This window comes from Pristis pectinata, chromosome 2, assembly GCF_009764475.1.
Source record: "Pristis pectinata isolate sPriPec2 chromosome 2, sPriPec2.1.pri, whole genome shotgun sequence".
NCBI lineage: Eukaryota > Metazoa > Chordata > Chondrichthyes > Rhinopristiformes > Pristidae > Pristis > Pristis pectinata.
The window spans coordinates 81,234,654-81,261,801 of NC_067406.1; the positions used below are offsets into that span (position 1 = coordinate 81,234,654).

At 40.4% G+C, this 27,148-nt stretch overlaps 2 protein-coding genes across 7 annotated transcripts in view; one reads left to right on the forward strand and one right to left on the reverse strand.

The window, feature by feature from the left end:
• Positions 1 to 9,307, forward strand: part of bod1l1 (biorientation of chromosomes in cell division 1-like 1) — a 33,967-nt gene extending 24,660 nt beyond the window's left edge. For 2 of the 6 annotated variants that reach the window (XM_052045335.1, XM_052045345.1), the window contains exons 12-15: positions 5,624 to 5,738; positions 5,882 to 5,996; positions 6,855 to 7,034; positions 8,053 to 9,307. In XM_052045335.1, the coding sequence (XP_051901295.1) occupies positions 5,624 to 5,738; positions 5,882 to 5,996; positions 6,855 to 7,034; positions 8,053 to 8,167 (525 nt within the window). In that variant the 3' untranslated portion in view covers positions 8,168 to 9,307. Of the gene's footprint in view, positions 1 to 188; positions 260 to 1,754; positions 1,846 to 5,623; positions 5,739 to 5,881; positions 5,997 to 6,854; positions 7,035 to 8,052 lie in introns of those variants that run through there. The other 4 variants (XM_052045338.1, XR_007958748.1, XR_007958750.1 and 1 more) reach the window with 4 other exon arrangements.
• A 3,273-nt stretch (positions 9,308 to 12,580) lies between these two features.
• Positions 12,581 to 26,927, reverse strand: LOC127583997 (V-set and immunoglobulin domain-containing protein 4-like). The gene is made up of 5 exons (XM_052040483.1): positions 26,645 to 26,927; positions 25,834 to 26,112; positions 25,591 to 25,749; positions 14,237 to 14,307; positions 12,581 to 12,800 (listed from the first exon to the last, which is right to left on the reverse strand). The coding sequence occupies exons 1-5, from the start codon at positions 26,925 to 26,927 to the stop codon at positions 12,627 to 12,629; spliced, it is 966 nt and encodes a 321-aa protein (XP_051896443.1). The 3' UTR covers positions 12,581 to 12,626.
• Positions 26,928 to 27,148: the final 221 nt, after the last annotated feature.

Sequence of the window (27,148 nt, forward strand, 5' to 3'; positions counted from 1 at the left end):
TTAATTGCATTCTACTCATAATTTGAATAGGAAAAAATGCCTCCTAATGAAAATTTGTTGCTGCTTCAAATTTTGAGTTAATTCAAATTTGTTGCCCCTTCACAAAATTTGCAGCTTAATTTGAATTCAACCTAGTTTGAGCAGGCCAGAGTAACTAACATCCCTGGCCACCCAACCTCCACTTGCAGGAATGAATTCACTGAAGAATTTGACACTTTGGGCAGCAAGCAACATTCCCACAGAAACCATCAGCAACTGGGTAAGTAATGAAATTCATGAATTGCTGACTCGTAAGCCCAAAGACGTCCTTAATCAAAATGGAAATTGACATTATTTAACAATCTGTTTGGATGCAGCTTTTTATTTTCATCCAAAATAACTTGTGGAAATTTGAATAGCAAATTGCTGTCACAGTTTGTATTGACGTAACTTGGGGAGGAAAGCAAGCCGCTTCTGATTCTTTAATGAATGGTACCTATTGTAACCTATAGAAACAACAAAATACCATGTATGAATGGTGATGTTTTTTGAGGAATGGTTTTGACCAAAACCTTTTCTGAAGTTGAGAATCCATGTTAATGTATTATAGGCACTTCACCCAAAGGTAGAATCCATTGGCAACATGTGTTGCCACTTCTAAGTTGATCCATGTGTGTATGGGCAGTTGTCAAAAAATCTGAGTGAAAGTTCTCAGTTGCAACCATTGGCAAACATTTTTGGGGTCAGATCATCCAATGCACTGCTGTAATAACTAACAGCAATTACAGCTTTTCATGTTGATAGTAAGTGGCTTAGCACAGTCGTGTGACTCCACTAATGTGTTCATTGTGCAATCCTTTGATGTTACTGCTGCCGGTCCATTGCTGTAATACTGAGTCTACTGTAGAGCTCAGAATTTCAGTGGAATATCATGATCCTTGTTTGGGCAGCAGGATCCTGCAACTGATGATCCAAAGAATTCCAGCAAAAGTCAGTGTATCACTACCATGGCAATAAGAAATGAAGCTTGATCTGTATTTGTGGCCTTCATTACTATGATTGGAAGGTCAAGTTGCAGTGGGAGTTTTTGTGGCCTGATTTTAGCCAGGTGCATTTTGTTGTAACCTGGCGGAATTTGCTTTGCTCTTGATTGCGAGTCATCAATCTGAATTCAAGTTCACCCTAGGACATGGGCAAATAAAACTAGGTTGACACTGGAGGGTGCATTCCACATTAGCCAAGTAGCTTACTGTACATGAATTTCTGCAGGCTATATTGATACACATACATTGCAGTCTTCTTTTGGACATGGAAATTACCCAGAAATTAAATAAGTGATGGATTGGTTGAAATAACAAGTTATTGGCAAAGCTTCACAATTAAGGACAATGGCCACCATGATAAGAGAGTGCATGTGGCAATCTTCACTCTAGATTTCATACTTTAGCAGTATTATTTAATTCTCTTCTTGAATGTGACCTGTATCTGTGTGCCACACCAAACTACACAGCAAAGCTATATATAATTTGGATGTGTTTATAATTACTTGCTACTCATTGGAAAATGGCAAGAGGCATCCATGTCATCACCTCACGTGAATTTTGTTTCAAGTGTTAGATGTGCAGCATGATTGGTGGCAACGAGAAAATGTTACCCCATTAATTTCATTATTACCTTTTATAATGTTTGTCAGTGATAAACTTGGTAGGTAGCAATAAAATTAAAAATGTACCTGTGAGTGCTGCCAATAGTTCTGCTGCATTTTTTGATTTCAGTGAATGGGAAGAAATGGACTCATATTTAGGAGATGAAATAATGAGGCATGCTGGGATGGAGCCTTTATAACCACCTGGATAATTTTGGGAGGTGAGCCTTTAAGGTTGGTGTGAATGAGGATAGCGTCACATGGGATTCACCGAGGGAAAAGGGCTGCTGAACTCTATCGGAAGTTCAGCATTGAGGATAAGTGACACAGTTATGTGCCATTAAAAGTACTGAGTGGTGTATCGGATGGTCCAGGCTGTTGAGAGTTGTTGATTAACAGTTATTGATGCAGTGCAAGAAGTGAGGTGTTTTTGCAGCATGTGAGATTGAAGTGCCTCAACCAAATGAAGTAGATAATCAGGTAATAAATCATTTTCCTTTACAGACATGGGACTAATTTTTTTTTGCTTTGTATTGATGTCTGCATCGTTCTTCTGTAGGTTAGAACTGTGCGCTTGATTATCTTGGAATGCATTAAGAATGAACCCCCAAGGCATTGACCGGAGTCACATATGCCAGACTGGATAGGGATGGAGGATTCCCTACCCTAAAAAGGATATTATTGAAACAGTTGTTAGGCTACCTTAATCACTTCCAAGGTCACCATTGCTTACAGCTGACTCAACTTAACAAATTATGTGCACTTGCAGAAGTAGTCTGGCACATCTATGGCTTTTAGCAGAGAGCATTGCAATTTTGCAAAATAAATTTGCATTATGCAGCTTGCTCATTGCTCAAGTTTTGATCATTGGAGTTTATGGTTGCTCTAATGTTTTGATTCTGGAGCTTCTGTCATGCTTTAGGCTAGATCTTCCTGGACTTAGCCTGCTACCCAGACTTGCAGTCTGGACTCTAAGCTCTCAATCCCTGCCCACCCACCTTTTATCTGGATGCAAAAGGCCAACCAAGCTGACTCCGTCCAGGCTGTAGAAGTGTTTAAGTTTTTAAATACATGATTAGATGTACACTTTTAAAACTACTAAAAATGGATTACATAATTAAAAATAGTTTAAATTTAAAATTAATTAAAACTGTTAGAGACATTAAAATAGAACCAGTAAAATAACTTATTCCACAGCCCATTGTTAAAGTCAATTTCCATATTGGATTTAACATTTTATGACACAAGTGGATGACATTCAGCCCATCAGATCCATGTCAGGTCTGAGAGGAGCAATCCTGTTAGTCCCATTCCCCCCTCTTCCATTTCCCTGGGCCGTTACAACTCATTCTTTCACACCTGCCTGTCAACTCCCCTTTTTGTTTTGCCACTTAACCACGGAGTAATTTACAGTGGTCAATTGGCCTTTGGGATAGGGGAAGAAACCAGAGCACCTGGAAAGAAACACACTCGTGGGAAGACTCTGAAAATTCCACACAATTAACACCCAAAACTGGGATTGTATTTGGGTCCCTGACTGCAGTACCAATATGCTGCCAAATAATAGTTATGGATTAATGAGCAATGTATTTATTCTGAACATGATCAAATTACTTATTCTGTTTCAGACCTGTTACAGCTATTTACTCAGCCATGCACAATAGTCCCAACAGTAAGCCAAGTAATGTGTAAATAGAGAATAGAATCCCATTAACTTTTTAAGAATGCTTTCAAATTATTATTCATAATTTGCTACCCATGCTTAATTTGACATAAAACATCAATATCATGCTTCTGATCCTATGTACAGATTATTTGCATAGTGGTTTTCCCACTCAAAATTAAAAAATACCAGTGTTGAATAATTTACTTTGCATTTCAATTATTTTATAGCTGTAAGGGTAGTTTGCAGAATTACATTCAAGAAATATGAAGAGAAGGTCATCTAGCCTTTTGAGTCTGCCTTGTTACTCATCTAGATCATGGTTGATCTTCATTTTCCTGCACTATCCCCACATCCTAAGATTCCTTTAATGCCCTGAAATTTAACAATTAATTCAATGACACAGCCTCCACAACCTTCCAGAATAGGGAACTCCAAAAATTTGCCGCCATCTGAGTGAAGAAATTTATCCTTACCTTCATCCAAAATGGCCTATCTCTTATTCTGAAGCTGTAATCCCTCGTTCTAGACTCCCCAGCTAGGGAAAACGACCTTATCTTTGCTCTACTCTGTCAAGCTCTGTAGGAATTTTGCAAGTTCATCTCTCATTGTTAAAGGTACCAGCCAATCTACTCAATCTTTCCACATAAGTCAAAACTCCAACCCGGGGACTACTGTGGTAAATCATCAGCGCACTCCTTTAAAGACCAGAAGTGTACACAATACTCGTGTTTTCTCACCAAAATTGAGTGTTCGCACCCCAGTTCCATCTTCTCCTGCTTATTCTTTTGCTAAAACATTTATCTACATAGTTTTGCCAGCATCTTGAGTTTTAGTCATCAGTTTGCAGCTTATTTAAAAAATGTTCCTTCCATTTTCTATCCTGTGTCTACTTCTTGTCAACCTGCCTTCAATCTCCCTGTTGTTCACACAGGCATGAGACTCTTGTTCTCATTTACAGATCCTGCTATAACCATTCCACTGCCCCCAACCCCCCCCCCCCCCCCCCCCACCCCTTCTGCAACCTCATTCAGCTCTGTATTCCAGTACAGAGCTCTTCTGACTCAACCTTCAGTTTTACATAGCTCCTTCAGTGGCAACTGTCTGAGCCATCCAAGCCCTGTATTCAGGGTTCCCAATTTTGTGCGTGCACAGTGATATTTTGTAGACTAGTCAGATAACTCTAATCCTTAATTCACCTGTGCTGTGGTGATTTCTTTTCCAATTGGAACAATGCCTTCACTCACATCTGGAAAAAATGTATTGCCCCAATTTGCAATTACTTTAGCTTGTATCAAAGATTTGGATTAGCATCATTGTTGAATAGTGCAAATTGCTATTTCCATAGGCTTTGTTAACTTTGTCATTATAATTAATGGAACTTTTTGGGGAGGGGTTCAACATTTTGTTCAATGTTTTGATGTTTGTATTTGTTGTGGTGCCCAGCTAGACCCAGGTGATCCAACAAGTAGAAACTCCTCCTTTCCAAAGCCTTATCCATTTTACCCTGTAGATTTGTTTTGTGAAAATTTATACAGTAATTAGTACATGACTTAAAAATTTGGAAGGCTAATTTTATGTTCAAGATTGCTATTGTCATTTCTTTAAATTCTACATTTTGAAGATTGTAAAAATCAGTCTTAGGCCAGCATTGCTAACTGTTTTGTCATTGTCATTGTATTTTTATGCGTTAGGTATCCTGATACTTTTAGGTGAAGTGTACAGTTTGCTGCAGTTTAATTGATAATACTAGGACATGAAAGTTTATTTCCATGTAAATGCTTATGCTGTGATTATACTGTTTCTGCCAGCCATTTTCATTCAATACATTGATTATGCCTGGTATGCTTGTCCTGTTATTTCCAACTTTCATCCCTCCTGGAGGCCATGGCCCTAGTAATGTTTAGTAATCATCAATAACAGCTATCCCTATTGCTATTCCTCCTATTAGCCTTTGTGATGAGTGTCTAGATGCTATTTGTAGCTGGTCTAAAATCTGTTCATCAAACATGCAAGTATATGTACTAGTTTGAATCATGTCAACTTTAATTGTTTCTTGGTATAGAATATGCATTTAGGTAATGCCTTCCATGTATAATAAAGCCTATTGGTACTTTTCACAATCAATTGAAGTTTTGAAAATTGTGTGGCAGATCACTATATTGTAGTGATTGAACTTCCTAAAGGACTTCATTAATTCCATAGATGTCCTAGCAGGTCAAACCTTTGACTCCAGAATGGTAATTCAGTGGCATTTATGTTTTTACTCAAATGTATCTTGCTTTTTAAAGGAATTATATACAAAAATATCAATGTAGCTTTTCCTTCCAAAATAGACTGGGGAATCTGTCAAAGGTGCTGAAGAGCAAAGTTCCTCTAAAAGAGAAAGAAAACCCAAGCGTCCATACACTCCAGTAGAAAATCCTCCTAAAAGGAGACATCTTCATTCAGGTATATTAAAGTGTAACTCAACTTTTCATTTTTGAGGGATGGAGTGGAAAAATTAGACCCTTTATTACAAACATCTTAAAGAAATTTAAGCCGCCTTCTACCAATACTAAGAAATTTTCTTGCTATGTTTTTAATGCCATAAGAGGAGAAATCTGCTGTGGTGGATGAACCCATTGAAGCCATACTAGTTCAAGCACAAGAGGAAAGTCCAGCACAATCACGAGGCAAAATTACTTCAAAGGTTGAAGAAAAAGCAAGGTAGTTTTCTGATCTAGCTATCATAATCTAAAGATTAGCTTTCAGTAAAAAAAAATTGAATTAATGTCTCTTTCCACTGACATTTGTAATGTACGAATATTTATTGAACTCTTAAAACTTAGTACTTGTTAATTGCACAATTGCAAGATTATTTTTCATTTAAGGAGCTTCAGCGATAGGATGTAGCATGAAAATGCCAGCTATCACATCATGCTACCAATTGGAGATACTTCAACAGAGAGCTGTTTGCTAAATTGCATTTGACTTTTATCACAGAAAATCCTTTGTGTCTACACTCTGGGGGAATTCCAGCTCTCTAACGCAATATTTGATGCAGAGTGTGGTAGCAAACATGAGCAAATGTAAATTAATAATTGGTCAGTTGATCTGTTTGTGTTGGCCTTATTTGAGTAAAGAATTCTTCTCTTTCATCGGTGTCTTTTAAATATAGCTAAAAGGAGGTTGCCATGATTTTTATTTCTTTCTGAAATACTGCAGTTCAATTTGCATGCAAAACCTCAAATGTACAGAATTATGTTCTAATTCTGCAGTGAGATGTGTGCCTAGGTTTTCTTAGATTATCACCAATTCATTATGAAAGCTTTCTTTGTTTTAACCATTCTGGAACCAGTATGTAGGGTCATCCACTTTGGATGGTGCATCAGTTAAATTCATGAGTACCTTTGTTGGAAATTATAATTGCAAAAGTATATTGTAATATTGTAACCCTAACAGCATCTTGTAGAAATGTTATGACTCAAATCACTTCCACACTTGATCTGTAGAATCTTAACTGCAAAGTGTGAATACTTGCTGTACATGGTCAGTACATACAGTGCTGATTTTTTTGTCTTTAAGAAGCCAGGCAAATGATGCAAGTAGCCAGAATAAACCGACCACTCGTGCAGCCAAGAAAGTAAGCAGTCCTGAGCATTTGTCAATATCTGAGCGAGAAAGGCGTTCGTTGACTTCCACAAAAGAGAAACCAACAACTGATTCAAAGGCAGGAAAATCTCCAGCACTAGTATCGGTCACAAGGTAAGATCATCCCATAATGTCCAAACTTAACTTTCTGACTGTATTTTGAGGTTGCGAAGCCAAAGAAATAATGCAACTGTAGAAAGCTGGATATCAAAACAAGGAAATCCTTTTTTTATTTGTTAGTCATGGATAGAAATAGCATAGAAACTGGCCCACTGAATCCATACCAACCATCAAGCACACATTTTTTATAGCAGTCCTACCTTAACACATTTATTTCTCTACCAAATTCCTTCAACCTGCACCCCCCCCTCCCCCCTTATGTCTTAGATGACAGTGAAGTCATGGAGATAACTCAGTGGTCTGAAGATGGATATTAAATAGTTTCATATGTATCTGCTATTGATATGATCACTGCTTTTAGCAGTCTCTAGTGCATTGCTTTTGTTGTTAACTACTGTCATAGTGATTTATCACAAGTTGGATTTTCATCAGTTACAAATTGCAAACAGTTTTATTCTAAAGCTTAATATTAAAGCAAACTGTGTATGAAAGTTAAGTCAAAACAATTATCCAAGTTCCATTATTAACAGAAGTATACCCATGTTTCTTTAAATATACCCATGGCTTTCTGGTAATCTGCATTCTGCTCTAATTACATAAAGTCAAAATTGAGATTTTATTTTTATTTACACTGGTCATTAATGTGCTTAGATTGGAAATTTTTTTGACACCCCACAGTCATTCTGCTGGGTAACATTAATTGTTGTTATGGCAGCCAAAGAAATGATAGATATTGGTGCCTGCAGAACATCGCCTGCATCTCCAGTAGAAAGCCAGAGGGAAACCCTTGACTGTTTTATTTGACAAAATTCCTGCTTCAAATCTAATTTACAATGAGCGTTGATTCAAATGCACAACATTGAAATTGTGCCCCATAAAATATTTGGAAGCAAAGCCATCGAGGAAATTTAGGACCATGCTGAACTGAAGTTGGTGGAGCTGTTATCAGGGGTAAATTCATATATGAAAATTCATATCTTAAATCTGGTGTCTCCTATATGTCATTTAACAGATCAAGAAGTCAACCATCTCCTGTGACTAAACAAGGACGTAAAAGAGAAGCAAGTCCAGAACGCAAAAGAAGACAACATAAAGCTGAAGTGCCACCAAAGAGAACCAGGCGATAACTTGGAATGTTCAACGTTACCACTTGGACTCGACAAAATTAAAGTGTTGTGTACATTGTATATTATAAATTATATTTGTTGTAGTAATCCAAGGGAAAGAAGTCAGTATTGATAGGTTAAAACTGTCTTTTTACTGTACTTTTGTGTTGTATATGAGAAATGGCAAAAAAAGTTGTGCTTTTACCTGTTGTAACTTGCAATTTTAAGTACAAGGTTTTCATTCTATGAATGTATTTTATTTTTACCAAATCCTATTTAATAAAATTGTTTGCTGAAAGTAAGCAACTGAGGGATGCAGCTATTCACAGTATAATTTTGTACATTGTTAATGTACATTCCTTGATGTTCTATTTGTTATATTCTTGGAGTGAGTGACCAAACTATTTTGTACTCGTACACAACTTGCTGAGCATGTTCAGTTGGTTTATAATAAAAAGTATGTGTTCATATGCTGCTTTATCATGTAGAAACACCTGGAATCACTTGACAACATAACAATTTCAAGATACATTGGCTGTTATTTAGATGAAGGTTGTAGTGAAGATAGAATTTTGACATGAAAATTTTCATCATCCAATATAGTTCTTGTCTGCACATTCTGACTGTCATATTGCAGAAATTAAACTTTGATGAGCTTGTTCTGAGTTCATTAATTAACAATGTTGGAATTTGCTTAGCTGGAGCTAGGATTTGAAATTTTCCAATCTTGATATTTTTCCTTATTGGAAAAATTAAAGTCTGGCTTTCTAAAGAAAAGGATAGCTTACTGCTGCTGTCCAAAACAGTCTTTTGTATAACTTTTATCAGTTCTCTTAAAATTGTTTACTGCGATTGATGTTTGTCCTTTTTAAATAGTATATACATCCTAATATGAAGAGCATCCTATGGTGCTTTATGGAGAAATCTAAATATATTTTGCTGATAAAATGGACATTCCCAATGCCAAAATTTGCTGGATCAGGCCAATGTAAAAAAAAGTACTTTATACCAAATCACTGTTTTATAATCTGCAATTTACAATATCTGTAAGAAAGTGAAATTTGAATTGAAAATTAACTTATTCTTAATATTTTATGTCAATGGCAATTACCTTTCTGTAAATGGAGAACTTTCTCATTTAATGGAATAAAAGGGAATGTCAGTCTGGAGGGTTTTTAGGGAATTTCCATTTAATGTACAAAACTTTGTTTAAGTCTTAAACCCATTCAGTTTATAAATAATTAAGTTCTGTTATCAGACATGAATACAGCCTCTGTTCAGGAGTTGCAACTGGAATCAAGTTCCTGCTTTGCAACAAAGATTAAAGTTATTACTTTGCCTTTTCCCTGGGTGAAAAAGAGGGACAAAAAGGAACATAGAACTTATCTGAATCTTTCATGTTGGTAAAGGTGTAGCTTTGTATTTGTCTTCGAGGACCTAAATGGCTATTTTAGACACCTTTATGGAAATTGGTTAGACTTGGGAATCTTAATTCCTTTCTCTGGTTTAACTTGCAAACTTCAAAGTTTCAAGAATTAAAATTGTCAATTTTCTTGTACACCCATGGCTTTTCCAATTCTGTAGTCCTTAAAATCAACGATGAACTTCCATTTCTTTCCCTGCTTGCTCTTCTTCCTCCACCCAAAAAATCATCTTTGCTCAAGGAACAAAGGGTAAAGACAGCCAATTTCTGGCTGACTTCAGGATGTCCTGATGCAGTTTTGCTAATTGACCTAGAAATTTGTATCAAATTTCACCTAAGTATTAACTTTTTGCAAGATTAGGAACCTATGTTTCAAAGTTGTGTATTTTCTGATTTAATTTAGCTTAAAACTGCAAACTTTTTTATTGGTGAAATAAAGTGTGGTTGATATAGCTAGAATCTGGATTTTCACCTGATCTATTTTGATGTAAGCAGTAGGTTGCAACACTTGGAGAAACATTGGAAGTGAAAATAACTGCACTGTTAGGGTTGGTGTAGCCCTTTGTTTCCTGAATTTCATCTAACTTTATCGATCAGTATTTGGGAATATGCTGAGTGAAGAGTGATGGGTTAACAGATGGAAGATAATGCAGAAAACTGTGAAGTCATATTGCCCTTCGGCCCAGCCTGTCTGCTGGCCATCCAGCGTCCACTTACACCAATCCCACAGTGATCACATTCTCCCCATGTTCTACCACTCACCCACACATAAGAGGCAATTTACTGTGGGTAATTAACCTACCTGCCTACACATTATTGGGATGTGGGAGGAAACCCACAGCGTCATAAGGAGAATGTGCAAACTCCACCCAGACAGTGCTGGAGTTCTGAGACAGCTCTACTAGCAGTGCCACTGTGCTGCCCTTGAAGCATACAGCAAAACATCCTTCAAGATCTCTATGCATCCTTCCTGCATTGGCAACTGTGCTTTTAGCTGCCTCGACCTTAAACTTGAAAGCTTTGAACCATGCATTTAGCCACCCACTGATCTAAATATTTAATGTGCCTTAATGTTTGTAAGTACTTCTGTGAAGCACATATAATGTCAAAGATGCTCTGTAAATCAAAGTTTTTATGAGCATATTTTGTGGTTATTGCAGTCCGTGTTTTGAGCTTAGTTTCCTTCATTCTAATTTATCACGTCTTCCTATGTAAATCAATAGAACTCCCCTTCTGAGAGTACTTAAATGTATTCCATAGGCAAAATGTTTTCATGTTAAGATTGTTTAGCTCCTCTCTTGTTTTTCTCTTGAGAAACTGGTGAAGTGCCACCTTAAAGTGTTGCATTCTGTGTTGAAGGTCGGTTGAGGAGTTCCTGAATTTTTACTTAATGATGTAAAAGGAAGATCAGCAATTATATATCTGCAAATCAGAATGAATGCAACTTGGGGGAAATGTGATGGTGATTTCGTGTACTTGCTGCTCTCATCCTAGTAAGTGGAGGTTGCATCTTTGGGAGGCACTGCTGGAGAAGCCTTACTAAGTTGCTGCTGTGCAGCTTATTGATGGTACACACTGCAGATACAGTGGGCATGGTGGTGGGGAGTGTGATCAATGCAAACTGCATGGGTTAATCAAGCCACCTTTATGTCTTAGATGATGGTGAAATCATTGGAGATAACTAAGTCATCGATCAGGATTTTAGCAGCTGAGGTGTGGTTGAGCCAGGCCTTATTGTTAGAGAATGGAACTAGCTAGTCTCCATAATGAGGTAAATGCAGTTTGCTCAGCACTAGCTATCACTGTGGATTCTTCAGAGCATCCTTGGCCCAAATCCGAAAGGCACACATTGCTGAGAGCCATGAATGGAAGAGAGCTGATCAATGTCAGAGAGGGAGAGAGAGAGATAATCAGCATCTGATGGAAGGTGTACTTCAAAGGACGTCAACCTATACTCTGTCATTGACATGTGGCCTTGACTCCATTGTTCAGCTTATTATCGAATCTTATCTCTGCCACCACATACCATCAAGGCATTTGGGGCAAATGGTACTTCTGCTCATTTATTTCAGTAGGAGAGTATTTTGGAAGATGGGAGACTGAAACATATTGCCATTCACTGGGATCAAAGTGATCTCATTTATGAATCACTGAAAGTTACAGCATGTAGGTAGTGCAAACAACAAGGAGGCCAAGAAGATGTTGCCCTTCATTGTAAGAGCATGAGTAAAGATATCTCTGATATGTCCCCTGGTGGGACTGCACCACCAATATTATGCATAGGCATGATCTTCCTACCTAAGGAAGGATATACTTCTGATAAAGAGAGTGCAATGAAGGCTCACTAGATTGATTACTGGTGTGGGCAAATTGTCCGATGAGGAGATATTGGATTACTACTCTAAACTTTAGCAGAAAGAGAGGTGACCTTATTGAACCATAAAATTCTAACAGGGCTGACAAGGTGGATGTAGGGATGATATTTTCTCCGGCTGGAGTGTCTCTAAATATGAGATCAGCTATTTAGGTTTGAGATGACAGCAAAATAATTTTACACAGAGGATTGTGAATCTTTGGAATTTTCTACCAACAGGGGCAGTGTAGTTTCAATTGTTGACTATATCAAGACAGAGATTGCTAAATTGTGGATATTAAAGGATTCAAGTACTATGGAGCTTGTGCATAGAAGGGACACTGAGGTAAATGATCAGATGAGATTTTATTGAATGGCAGAGCAGACATGAGGTGTTTGCTCTTGCTTCTATTTCTCATGTTCCTTTAACGTCGTAAGTTTCTTACAGATACTAACTCTCTACACAGCACTTGTTTTGCATTTAATAAGGTAGCATTCAGATAAAAATTCTTGGCTTTATTATTTTATTTATTCTATTTTTTTTCTGATATTTAACACAACTGGAATTGTTTCACACTTCATGCATTTAAGTCATTAAGTGTTATTTAAAACAAGAGTAAATGAGTAAAATGTTTCTCTTCCACATTTTTTAGATTGTTTACATTATCTAGTTTTTGCTCTTCATAACTCATGTTTACTCATACTTAATATGTCACATGGAAATTTGTATATGGTTGATGCCTTATTGAGGGAGTTTCTGTAAACTGCATGGATGTGTTCCTTGGATTGACTGGTGGTCCAGGTAGTCGCCTAGTATGATCAATGGTGGCGTAGGTGGCGTCAATATTTTTGCTCCAATAATTTCCATGTTCCAAATCCTATAAATGAGAAGTTATTTTAATATTATTCATAATATTCATGATATAAATCAATAAAACTAATAAACAGGTCTAGCGATAACATCAGGTATTGAAACATTGAACAAGTTCTTGGAGAGTTAACAAAGTAAGCTCAGTTCTGCAGTGGGGGTTGGGGAGTGCATATTGCATTCAAAGATCCTTAAAATAGGAGAGACATCATTGTGATATAGGTTTAACCCGTGCATATGTTTTCAGTGTAGACATCACACCAGCTTTGTGTTGTCTGCTAATTAATGTTATTGCTAAATGCAGCCAATGCTACATGCCTTAGCAAAAGTTCCAAAATTAGTGAGAACTTAGCACTGCTTAAAACCATACCTCCACCTCTTAAATTAGGGATGGGTATTTAGTGGCTATAGCTTAAGCTGCTCTTTGTGAACATGACATTAAATGTATGCTGGTTTAGGCAGAAGTGCTCCCTAGCAGTCTGGGGCGGGTGGAGGGTGCTGTGTGTGGGGAGGGAAAGCAGGTATCTTTCTTGCTGCTAAACACATATTCACTCATGCATAATTAAGCAAGAGTATTAACTGCAATATTAAGCTACATATTAGAAGCCATAGGTATTGAATTAGTGTTACATACTAATTGATATCAATTTGCTCTGTATGATTCTCACAGGTGTTAGCAAAGTGTGCAAGTTGAACATGAACCTGATCTCCACCATAACTCATCCCACAAAAATGCTCAATTACTCTGCACACAATTTTGGAACCAAGTCAATACCTACAGCACTCAAAAATGAATGTCATAGCTCAAAAATTTTTGAACACAGCACTTGACCTTACTTGAAAAAAACATTTGGAAACAGTCTAAGAGCCACCTCAAAGAAAATACTTAATTTTGGGTTTTCACCCCCAACCTGACACCAACATCCCACCCCCTTCTTCACTGCCACTCCAGCCATAATGATGAATTTACCTCCACCCAGATCATCTGTCCACTTAGACTATTGAACATTCAATTCCTGCCAGAGATTGAAATCAAGGCTTCAAAGTTTTGGGTTTGCAATGATACTATCCAACATGGCAAAATGTGATAACACAAACACGTTACCTCAGAGGAGCATATCAGGCAAAATCTGAAACCAAGGCACATATTAAGATGGATGACCAAAAACTAAGTCAAAGGTGTTAGGTACATCTCAAAGCAGGTGCGATAGGCAGAAATTTCAGGAAGTGTATTCCAGATCTTAGAGCTAAGACAGCTAACAGGAAGAATGGCCTCTGGGGAAAGATATTAGCTGGCTGTTGGCTATACATCAAGCAGGGACTGACTCTAGGGAAGGAGTTAGAGGAAAAAATAAGGAAATAAATAACAGTGGAGCATGAAGAGCAACACTACTCTGTAGGACTTTCAATATAATTTTTAGAAGGATGTTGTGAATAGGGATTTACCTCTTCCTTGGTTTGCACAGCGACATCTTTTTGAAATCTCTGTAGGTGAATTGAGCGTGGCTGTTGTCTTCCTGTAGTAAAAGTAAGACTTCACATTATATACTTAGAATATTTACCTTGATCACTTCAAACAGAAAAAAAAATGTGGGGAAAACCATATATTGTGTACCACTGCATTACAGCAGTTCAGGTAATGGAAATTCACCCTTACAGAATTCACAAATCACTACCAAGAAAAAAGAGGTATGGAATAAGAATTTGCTCTTATGGAATTTCTGTGAAAAAATAAATATATAAATAAACACAAATTGTGAGCAGAGAACTGGATGAGTTCGCCAAGGACCATGATTGTAGGCTGCCTGTTCACAGTGAGAGACCACTTAAGAGATTTGCTTTGGAAACTGACAAGGCAGTCTCTTCTATTGATACTTGCACAATGATACTTTTCATCAAACAATGTAACATCCATTTCTAGTTTATTAAAACAACGGCCCTTTCTCTTCTGCCTATAATACAATCAGAATTCCTTTGCTGATAGACCATACACCCACAGGGGCATTACAGTTGAGAGAAAATCTTCCTGTAAGAATGCATCTCCACTTATAACATGGGATTCAATGGGGAAAAAAAGCATCCATATTATGTAATATCATGCTACAGATGTTTTTACCAGGAAAGCAACCCCTCTGTAACCCAGGGTATGCTGTAAAGTAATGTTGGTTGACATAAGTCTAGATAATGATTCTTATGACTACAATCTAAATCTTTTGAGTGTTGTACTTGAACCTTCAACACACCTGTGAAGTGGAGTTTTGTTGTTAAAAATAATACATATTGTATACATTCCATGGTTAAAAAGTTTGTGATCCTGTTAGCAAATGTGTTGAATATTTAATTTAGAGGAAAATATAGGGAAGTAAATTGAGAGAGGTACAGTTGGCTGTCATCACCATTTATTAGCCTGCAATGGATCTCATAGAGCACCAGCTTTTTTTCTCTGTTGTACTCTCTTTACAAGTATCTTATAGTGTCACTTTATTTCTGCAAATTTCTACAGATGTACGGTGGAGAGCATTTTGACTGGTTGCATCACTGCCTGATATGGAGACTCCAATATGCAGAACCAAAAGAGGCTGCAGAGGGTTGCAGACTCAGCCAGCTCCATCACGGGTACAACCCTTCCCATCATCAAGGACATCATCAAGAGGTGGTGCCTCAAGAAGGCAGCATCCATCATTCAGCACCCTCACCATCCAGGACATGCCCTCTTCTTGTTACTACCATTGGGGAGGAGGTACAGGAGTCTGAAGACCCCTGAACATTTTAGGAATAGCTTCTTCCCCTCCACCATCAGAATTCCAAATGGTCCATGAACCCATGAACACTACCTTATTATTCCTCTTTTGCACTATTTATTTATTTTTGTAATTTATGGTAATTTTTCTGCCTTTATGTCTTGCACTGTACTACTGCTGCAAAACAACAAATTTCGCAACATATGTCAATGATAATAAACCTGATAAATCTTCTGTGTTCTATTCACTTAAAAGAGAGTTAAAATAATTGTGTGTTTAATTGGAATTATTACAAGCTTGTTCTCTTAAATCTTTCTCTACATGTGTTACTGTTCGCATCTTTAAAACCAACAAGGATAAGAAAAGATATGAAGTAACATTTAGACAAGCAGTTAAAAAGCCAAGGCTGAAGGACACGGATCTAATGCGAGCAAATAGGATTAATGTAAATGGACAAAAAGGTTTGCATGGATGTGGCGGGCTGAAGGGCCCATCTCTGTGCTGTACAACACAATGATACTATGTGTTAAAAGCTGTTTTGTTCTCACATGTTAAAAATTCATGCCTGAGTATTGAATAGGCATACCCCAGAAAGGAAAGTTAGTTACACAGCTGTGCAAAACACTACAATGAAAGATCATTGACCTGAAACATTAACTCTGTTTCTCTCTCCACAGACGCTGACTGACGTGATGAGTATTTCTAGCTTTTTTCTGTTTTTACTGTGCAAAACATTGTTTGGCCTAGCCAATTATAATTACTTCATTTGTGAAGGATGATATTGAGGAAGTAAAGGGTTAAAAACTGTCACCATAATTATAGCTGATAGAAAAAATACCTCGCAAGCAAGAGCATGCAAGCTGCTGTCTCAATGGATAAAGTGTTAATTACTTTGTCCGGAACCTTGGTTTCAGTCCTGTTATATCCCTTTGCTTGTCAAATATCCTTTGACGGACTCCTCACAAACCTGTCCGAGTGCCACAGGTAAGAGGGGTTCGAGTCCCCAGTTAAGTTGTACTGGGTGCAATAAACAACGAGTGGGAAGCTTGTCCTAAACAATGAGGGGTGATATCTGTCTTTGAATTTCTTGATTATAACTCAATTATGCTGGACAATAGGTGTGATGTCTGTCTCGGGATCTCTGTGGCTTGACCAAAACTCAAGGCGCCGCATGCATTAAGTGTGCGTGACAATATCTGTATAAATTTCTGTCTGCTCCTTTGTACGGGGAGACCTCGGGAAGTGACTCTTAACGAGTGCTGAAGAGACCTCTCCTTAGTGGTGCACTGCTAATAAACGCGTTTTATCGAATCGACCTCGTGGCACTGTGTTACTTTACAGCAGACAGAAGTGAGAACTTAATTCCGAGATGACAATTTGGCGAGCCAGCCAGGAGTCCAAGACGAGGTTTCGGAAGCAGCGTAAGTGATCGACGGGGATAATGACTACCTGAGACGGAAGGGCCCGCAAGGTACGATTCACCTTCATCCCTCTCAGGGAGTCGGACACCTGATCGATCCCTTTGCTTGTCGAATATCCTCTGACGGACTCCTCACAAACCTGTCCGAGTGCCACAAGTAAGAGGGGTTCGAGTCCCCAGTTAAGTTAATTTCATGTTCAGGGTCCAAGTCCCCAGTTAAGGTAATTTCATGTTCAGGTTTCGAGTCCCCAGTTTTGTTAGATTCGCGTTTGGGGTTCGAGTCCCCAGTTTCGGGTTTGGGGTTTGAGTCCCCAGATTTGGGTTTTAAGTTTGTGAATTTCAAGGTTTTGAGCTCTAAGTTTTGAGATCGGTTCTCCGGTACTACCACCCTGCCTTAGACCAGTTCTTAAGAGGGGAAATCCCCCACGGGAAGGTCAGGAACCTGAAGTGGGTGAAGGAAAGAGACCGATCTTATAGATAATCGCAGCGATTTGTACCATACGATCAGGAAGAAAACAAAATGTGACAAACTCTCAATAAGTCTGGGTCCAATACCCCACTATCTAAGTTATGTAAAGACAATCCGAAGAATGAGAGTAACTTCCGTAAATTATCGGCATGCCTCAATAAAAATTTGGGAAATGAAATATGGCCACTGGGGGGAACTTGGGATGTGGATAAGTGCCTAAAAGCAGAAAGAGCGATTTGGGAGCGCAATACGGGGGAAAAATGGAAAATATTAATGCCTACTTGGAGAAAAACGGCCGAAGACCTAACAAATAAATCTAAACAGAATAGTTGGGAACATAATGCGCGCAGAAGGGGAATAAGTGTGTGTGATGTAAAGGGAAATCCTAAGAGTTGGGAAGTCCTGAAGTCTCAGTGCGGAGACCACGATGCTGAGAGGAACAGAAGGGAGACAGAAGGGGTAGATCAGGAGAATAAGGAAAAATGTAGGAATAAAAATAAAAGAAATAAGGATAAAGTGGAGGTACCTCCTGACACGTCTGGCGTGCACTTGTAGTTCCAAAGTAATGATACGGACGAACATGAGAAGGATTGGATGGTCCGACCCACAGCCCCTACCTACTCCCTGTTTCACTGCTGCCCCCATATAATGCGACTAGTCTGCAAACCGTTCCGCTCTCACCACCAACGACTGCTAGCCAAGTCCCGCCCCAAGGACAATTCCATGGCCCTATTGCATCCCAAACAAGGAATCAGCTTAGACAGAGACAAAGCCCGCATATGAACGGCCACAGACAAATGACGGAACTTTTTGGTAGGGGACAGACCTTTAATAGATTCTCAGACAGACACCGATTATGACTCCGATTCTACCCCTGATTATGACGACCCTAAAGATCCCAGCCCACCACCTATGTTGAATAAGGTAAAGGGAGCCAAGGTTAAAAAACAATTCCCTAACAGGAGTGTTCCCAACCCCGATCCAACCTAAGCAAGCGCTAATCCTACGATCCAAATTTACACCCCTTGGAAGCCTCAAGCGATGTGCTTAATCATGAGTCAGGCACCCAACTGTAAAACCAACCCGGAGGATTTCATAGATTATGTGATCAGAACAATTCAGATGTACCAGGCCACCCCCCCAAGACCTTTACAGTCTTTGTTGCATGGCCCTTACAACTAATGAGGCGGAAAGGTGGAAAGAACACCTGGGAAACTATGCGGACTGGACAGCCTTTCAGGCGGCCGTCCGGCCTCAGGACCAGGTAACCACCATTAGAACTGCCCTTCGCAAAACCCTCCAACAGCCTATTGATATAACTAAGGTTTTAGAATGCCGACCGAAACAGGGTTGAGGACGGCCCAGATTTTTGGGACTGTCTCTGTTCACTTTATGGTACCTATGCGGGGGATGATGCCTACAGCAGAGGCAATGCCTCCCCCCAGTTTTAACGCCCTCCTATTACAATGTATCCTGAGGGAGTGGCATCAGTTTATCTGCACTAAGTAACTGAATTGGCCTGACCATACACGACAAGCAATGAGAGGGCCCTAGTCCACTTCTGGAGTAATGGCGCGAATTCAAAAGCCACAAGGTAAAAACGGAAATGTCCAGAGACCCCCTCGGCCTGACTCCCTATTCCGATAATACGGAATAGTCAAATGGAACGGCAGGTTTTGCGTTCCAGGAGCGTTGACCGGCCTGGTAAAGGATATCCACTGCACCCCAACGACGCAAGAACCCCAGCGGACGGGCTTCCTTGTGAGCCACCACCACCCCCTCATAATTCCCAGGGGACCCCAACAACCACACCAGTGAGTGTCAGGTCGACAGGATGCTACCTTTGTGGGGCACCTGACTATTGGCGGCAGGACTTCCCCCACTACTGCCATCAGCAGACTAGACCCCCCAGTAGACGACAACCTTTTTCAACTAACAACCTGATTTCTGCCTGACTAGCCGTAGGGAGTAGCCATTCCATGTACCCTACCCTCACCGATAACCCGAACGATGAACCCATCGTCAATTTCTTAGTTGAGGGAAAGCCGATCCCCTTTATGATAGACACGGGGGCAAATACCTCGACCCTCGAAGCTCCTTGTATCGCCCAGCATGATTTTAAACTGTCCACTGCTTCAGTTCCATTGAGCAGGCTGGAGGGACAGGGAAGATCCTACTCCTTAACTGAACCTTTACAAGTGAAATTTGGAGATCGGGAATTTCTGATCCAATTCGCCGTAACCCCAGACCTAGGGGTTAACTTGGCCGGGACGGACCTGCTCTGCTCCCTCCAACTCAAAATACAATGCCTGGATTAAGGAATTACTATTACTGGCCCTAAATCCCATAGGATCCCCTGGATTCACCGGCCTCCTCAGCGGTGGACAGTGGACTTCACGAACAGAGATTTTGACCCATCCTTGAAAACCCCTGACCCGCATGTGACGCTAGCTTATGACCCCACAGGGGTCTCAAGAGAGCTAGAAGGGTTGTATGGACCCTTCCTGGGTAGCATGGTGACTGTCACTATTTTAGGGCAAGTAGTAGGTAAGGAGGGGGCAGCACTTTTAGTTCAAGTGCCTAATGAATTGTGGAATCAGTCAGGCTTAATGTCCCCTCACATTACCCTGTCAGTTAATGAGGGTCATAAACCGAAGGAGCTGGGATTCCTAGCCCACTGGCTTGAGACACAGGCAGACACAGGCCTTTACGGGATTTTTCAGATACTGCCAGAAGGGACCCTGACTTATTACCTCACCCCTTTCTCGATGGCAGGCTGTTTATGCCACCATCAGCCCCACCAACTCCCTTCGGATGAGCCAACCCCTGATTTATGGGCCGCATCGAAAGCTGAGGTAGGATTCACCCCAGTGACCCCAGTCCAAATCCGTGTAAGACTGGGAGCACAACTGCCTTCAGTCCCACAGTACCCCCTTCGGAGAGAGGCAGTTGACAGAATAACTCAGTTAATAGATTCATTCTGCAAACAGGGCATTCTGATTCCTTGCCAATCACCTTGCAACACCCCCATTTTACCCATCCCCAAACCCGGACGGAGGGAATGGCGTCTTGTACAAGACCTGCGTAAGGTCAATGAGATAGTGGAGCCACTACATCCCGTGGTCCCGAACCCAGCCACCATTCTCAGCAGCATCCCTGCCGACTCCTGTATTTTTACTATTGTGGACCTCCAGCATGCATTTTTTGCAATTCTCCTATCTCCTGACTCACAGTACCTTTTTGCTTTCACCTTCCAAGGTCAGCAATACACCTGGACGCGTCTGCCGCAAGGTTTTATACACTCTCCGACTATTTTCTCCCAAGTTTTGCATAAACAACTCCAAGGGTTGCAACTTTCTGACAATCCACCGTTGTCCAGTATGTCTATGACCTTTTATTGGCAAGCCCCTCAGAGCCCGCCAACATCGCGGATACCAATAGACTACTTAACGCACTCCACTCTTGGGGATATGTAATACCTCCACAGAAAGTAAAACAAACCCAGTGTCAGGTGAAATTTCTGGGCACCCTCTTAAAGTGCTACTGAGCGGCAGCTCACTCCTGAACGTATTGCACCCATCATTGTTACCCCACCGCCTGCTACCCCGAAGGGTATGCGCGCCTTCTTAGGTTTAGTAAATTTCTGCAGGCAGTGGCTACCTAACGTGACCCTCCTTACTAAGCCTTTGAGGTCTATGCCGTAGTAATGAACTCCCAGGTTGTGGAATCTACATCTTTGCAGCCCCCAGTCTCTGCCCAAAAAGCAGAACTCTTTGCCCTGACTAGAGCTTGGTATTTTAGCCAAGGACAAAGTAGCTAACATCTTCACTGATTCTCACTATGCTTTTGGAGTTGCCCATGATTTTGGCCAACACTGGGCGCACAGGGGATTTTTGACCTCTACAGGTAGCTCAATACAGAATGCGGCTTATGTAAAGAACCTCCTCCAGGCCATCCTCCTCCCTAACAAATTGGCCATCGTTAAATGCTCGGCTCACCTTTCAGACACCTCCCTAGTAACACAGGGCAATAACAGGGCAGACACAGAGCCTAAATTGGCAGCACACCAGGGATCTAAAATCGTTTCGACTGCGGAAAAACGGGCAGTTGCTTGGAAGCCAAAGATAACAACGCAGGGCACCCCAGACATGGTCACTGCGCAGCACTTACAGCGGAACACCCCTGACTCAGAAAAACAAATGTGGAAGGCGCACGGGTGTACGCACTCTGCACCACACGGCCTCTGGATTACTCCGGTCAGTCAAGTATGTATACCTGATTCTTTGTTACCAATGCTTATTGACTGCCTACATTCTGACACCCACCTTGGCAAGGAGGGAATGAGTAACATTTACTACGTACCTGGTGGCACCCCTGATTGAAGGAAGCAGCACAAGTCAAAATACGATTGTGTTTGATATGCCAACAAACCAATGCTGGGAAAGGGGTGAGGTGCACCCCAGGCAAAACCCCCTTGCCAGGGGGTCCTTTTGAATGTATACAACTCAACTTTATTGAATTACCGCGTGTATAGTGTTATAAGTACTGTCTCGTTATCGTTGATGTATTTAGTAGATGGATTGAAGCTTTTCCAACCACCACAATAAGGCCTCAACGGTGGTGAAGTTTATTGCTTACAGAGGTTGTACCAAGGTTTGGGATACCCCAACAGATAAGTTCTGACAATGGTCCCCACTTCATAGGGAAAATAAATAAGGAATTGTGCAAGGCACTGCATATTGAACAGCAGTTCCACTGCACCTACCATCCTCAGGCAGCGGGTATAGTAGAATGAGCTAACGGCACCCTGAAGAATAAACTAACTAAATTAGTATCAGAGACAGGTCTAATTGGCTGAAGGTTCTCTCCTTAGCATTATACCACATGAGAATTACCCCCCACTCGGCCACCGGGGTGGTCAGCTGCCAAAATCATCTATGGACTGTCCGAGAAGAACCTCATGGATGCTGGACACCCAGTCCCCCACCCAGGTTGACCTTAATATCATGGGGGATGAACTACAAAGGTATTTCAGACAACTTACGTCCTCTTTCAAGTTTCTTCATTCACAGGTGGAGAGTGCCTTTAAACCACTAGAAGGACAGAATGCGGAACTGCCTGACCTAGTAATTGGAGATTGGTACTGATACGAGATGGGAGTGCCCCTAAACTCGGACCTCAGTGGAAGGGCCCCTTCCAGATACTACTCCAAACTCCTACAGCCGTGAAAGTACAGGGCCAGGAACGTTGGCTTCATCTGAGTGACTGTAAACGATGGCCGCCGAAAGAAAGATGATATTTCTTAGATTCGGACTCCTTACCATTACTAGTACTCTTGTGTGGGCATTAGAGGATAATTTGTTTTACAAAGTACATATGTAGCTACATGGGAATCGCACCGTTTGCTACCCCTTGGCAGAATCAGTGGAAGGCCTTTTTGTAACCACACCAAGCTGGAGCCCCAGGGCCCTCTTAAAGTACGAACACTCAAAAACAAAGTGTAGTGGGCAGACAGGAACTTACGGGAGGGTGCTGCCGGGAAAATGCTTGCAAAGAACAGTAACAGGTCCTAGTAGCACAACCAACCACCAGTCCTTCTCCCCTGCTTCACCGGTAAAGGATGGGGTTGTGGGATAGCAATCGTACAGCATACGTTATCATGTGCCACCAACTACTTGTACAGAGAGAAAATGTGGATTTAAGGGGGCGGTTGGTTTTAGGTGTGAGTATGCTGCCACTAAGTTGTGTTACGTTACTTGCAGGGAGTGATGGCTTGTGGGGAAGGGAACGGGACCCACGTGAATTGTCTAATGGTCTCTTTAGAATGGCTAACCAGGGAGAATTACCTAAGAGAGCATGGGAGAATGTTGTTGGAATCTCTTGGTATCTCAGATGGCCCAGTCCACAGCAATCGGGTAATGTAACCTGTTACCGGGCTCAGGAAGGTTATGTGTTCCTCTTTAATGGTACTTCACTACTGCCACCTCCACTCTGCCAGCCTGGTTTGCAATGGGAACGATCAGGCCGGTCACGGTCCCCTGCCCCCCAGAAGGCTCATGTCCGACGAAGACTTGTGGTGCAGTCAGTTAGTGAGGAGTTCTGTGAAGACTGGAGGGATCCTATTATGTTGGGATCTCCCTTATCGTCATTAGGCTATGGGTTTCTGAGTACTCTCTCTCTGGGGGGTTCGGCAGGAACTATAGCCGCAAAAAAAACGGAACTACCTTATTTGTGGACTGGCCGCATTGGGAAAACAGTACTATGAAGGGCCTGAAGGCAGTGAACCAGGAACTGGCGGAGCTTCGACTTTATGCCCAGCAGACCCGGTATGCTGTGGACTACCAGTTGGCTCAGCGGAGGAGGAGTATGTGCCATAGTAGGGGGACAAATGTGTCACCAATGTGAGAGGTGAGTCCTACAACATTTCCCATGCCATTCAGGACATTCAGAAGCAAGGGACTTACAGGAGGGACGGGTTGGTTGGGGTGGTTACTAGGAGGATCGTGGGCATCATACCTGCTGCATGGAGCAGTGGGGCTAATTATTATTATAATAGTATGCTGTGTGGTGCTGGCCTGTCTAACTACCTGTTGCAAGGGTCCTTATTAATAAAACTTGTGGCCCCGTCTCAGAGTCACTCCTAGGTTATCGTGTAATGATAAAAAGGAGGGAATGAGGAAGTAAAGGGTTAAAAACTGTCACCATACCTATAGCTGATAGAAAAAAATACCTCGCAAGCAAGAGCACGCAAGCTGCTGACTCAAAGGTGTTAATTACTTTGACCGTAACCTTGGTTTCAGTCCCGTTATGCTAGACAATAGGAGTACTGGGTGCAATAAACAATGATTGGGAAGCTTGTCCTAAACAATGAGGGGTGACACCTGTCCTTTGAATTTCTTGAATTATGCCAGACAATAGGTGCGACGTCTGTCTCGGATCTCTGTGGCTTGACCAAAACTCGCGGCTCTGCATGTATTAAGTGTGCGTGACAATACCTTTATAAGTTTCTGTCTGCTCCTTGTATGGGGAGACCTCTTACGAAGTGACTCTTAGTGAGTGCTGAAGAGACCTCTCCTTAGCGGTGCACTGCTAATAAACGTGTTTTATCGAATCGACCTGGTGGCACTGTGTTACTTTACAGCAGACAGAAGTGAGAACTTAATTCCAAGATGACAATATTCCCACCATAATTATTAAAATAGCAATGTTAACTAATGAAATCATAACTAAAATATGTAACTACCGATGTGTCCATGATCTTTTCCATGTTTTCATAAATATTCTTGACAAAGTGAAGTTTGAGAGAAATGAGACTCTTTGTTGAAATGATAAAGCATAGTGATAAAATCTGTTGAGATAAGTCTAACAAGGGTAATTTTCAGAGTCTGCACCAAAAATGGAATTGTTCAAGTTTTAAACTGATGTGACTTTGTTATCAATCTCATCACTCATTGTTTCTTTTGGTCAAGTGACACACTGATAGGATAACAGCCTTGCTAGCTCTCTTCCCACCTGGAGCATAATTGTGAGAACACATTCATTGGAGGTCCATTTTTTCCATACCAAATGGAAGCTTATCTCCATAGTCCCCTTGAAACTATTGGTTGATTCAGAGCAGCATTGGTAAAAGCTGGGAACAAATAATTCAATTGCTTTCTGCAGCAAAGCTGCAAAGTAAAGAATGGGAAGAAAATGTAGTATCTTTCCTTCATATTCATAAATGCATGGATATAAAGTAACATCATAAGAAAGGAAATGTATGGCAACTTTTAGATCCTCAAGTTCTTTACAGCAATATTCAATTGTGTTATAAAAAATGCTGGAAATAGTTGGCAGGTCAGGTAGTAGCTGTGGAGAAAGGATCATCTGTTTGGAATACTGAAGATTCATGATCAATCTGAAACAATAAGTCTGTTGCCTGACCTCCTTTCATTTTTCTGCATTTCATTTTCTTATGTGTATTCAATCTAGGCAAATATTAATAATCACTTACAAAATACATTACAGAGTCCAGAGAGAATATCAATTAAACTTGTCTTTAAAACAAACAGAATTAGACATGTTAATTTCATCTTTTGGCAGTCATTGATAAACAGAAGCTAAAATTATATGCAGTGTTAATTGGATCAATGATACATTCTTGTAAACCAAAATGCAGTAAATAAGTTACCTTTCATCTTTTTCTTAACTATCCATATAGCTGTCAATGTTACACCAACAATGAATAACACCAATGCTGAACTGATGGTGATCACCACCCATGGGAATCTGTAAGCACTGCTGTTGTTTGGAATGCTCACAGTAGCTTCCAGTGAAGATGTGCCAGGAGCTGTGGAAATAAACCGAACTAGATAACTCTATGTGGAATTTATCTCGAAAATACATCAGCATATGACAATAATAGGGCATTTACCAGAAAGTGGAATCTGCACCAGGCTGCTCTTCTCCGTACTGAATTTGTTGCTGACTTTACAGAAGAATAGGCCGTTATCCTCTTTCCTGCTGGGATTGAGCTCCAGCGTTTGTCGGTAATGTTTTATTTTCTTGGCCTTTTCTGTTTTGCTGCTCTTTCTGTGCCACATAAATGTGATAGGCAAAGAACCACTTGCAACCTCACATTTCAGTCTGACTGTTCGACGTTCGGTAACATTTTGACCTGGAAGAAGCCTAATGACAGGCTTTGAGACACCATCTGAAGAGAAAGAGATTATTTTTCAAAATGTGGGGAAAATAAAACATTGACCCATGAGCAGTGAATTGTAAATAGTCCTATAATTTTTTTTGATCTTGCCTACAAATAAAGCAGTGTTCCTAGAAGTAAATGAGATCACCAAAATGCTATTATAAATTTTATTACCTGGTTCATGCATGTATAAAATTGTTTCCCAATTTTGCCAAATAGAGAATTTCCCTCATTGTATGCCATCTTCGTTTATAATGTCGCTAGTGCAAAACTGAATCAAGATATGTCACAAAGATTCCAACATAAAATATCTACGGCAATGTTGCATCTTCAGTTCTACAACATAAGAGACATCACTATGCATGCAGAAGTCTCCCATCAAAAAGTTAGCATTGTAAAGCATTTTAATAGGAAATGATTTTCCTTTGGTCATTAGAAATTTTAAAATCTCATTACATTCATACAATTGCCTCAGCTAGATAAAATAAAGTGGAAATTGAAAATTTTTTAAATAATTTTCTTTGAATGTTCGTAACCTTACCTTTGGTAACATTAAGAAAAATCTCTTCATATTTGATACTTTGGTTCTTGCTATTTGCTTCACACCTGTAAATTCCAAGGTCTTCCACTGTCAGGTCAGTGATTATGATTGAGAGATTCCCAGATGAAGAATTTGCTGGCACTTGAATCCGATTTTGGTAAGTTTCATCTTGAACACTGATTTTAGATTTGCCAATGGTTCCTGCTATTAATGATGAATTATTCTTAAGCCATCTGAAGCTGGTGTAATGACCTTTAAGGGAACTAGAGGAACATGGGAGCATTGCACTTCTCCCAATTGAACCATTCACCTTACTTTGCTGTGCTTGATGTATAGAAACTGCAAGAGTCAGGCAGAAATATGAGTTAGGTTTCTGAATAGCACATTTCCACCCGATACAAAAAAAATCCAAATATTTTAAATAGTATCTGTATTTTAAAAATGCCTGCCAGTACATACATTTAAAGTCTGATCAATTATATTCAAATTACACTAAATATAAAC

What these genes read in the sequence shown, in the direction of transcription:
- LOC127583997 (XM_052040483.1), bottom strand. Translation starts at nt 26,927, where the DNA reads ATGCTCCCATGTTCCTCTAGTTCCCTTAAAGGTCATTACACCAGCTTC. An exon ending in TTTTCTTAATGTTACCAAAG is followed by an intron (nt 26,113 to 26,644) that starts GTAAGGTTACGA and finishes CTTTCTCTTCAG; the next exon opens with ATGGTGTCTCAAAGCCTGTC. An exon ending in AGTTAAGAAAAAGATGAAAG is followed by an intron (nt 14,308 to 25,590) that starts GTAACTTATTTA and finishes CTTTTACTACAG; the next exon opens with GAAGACAACAGCCACGCTCA.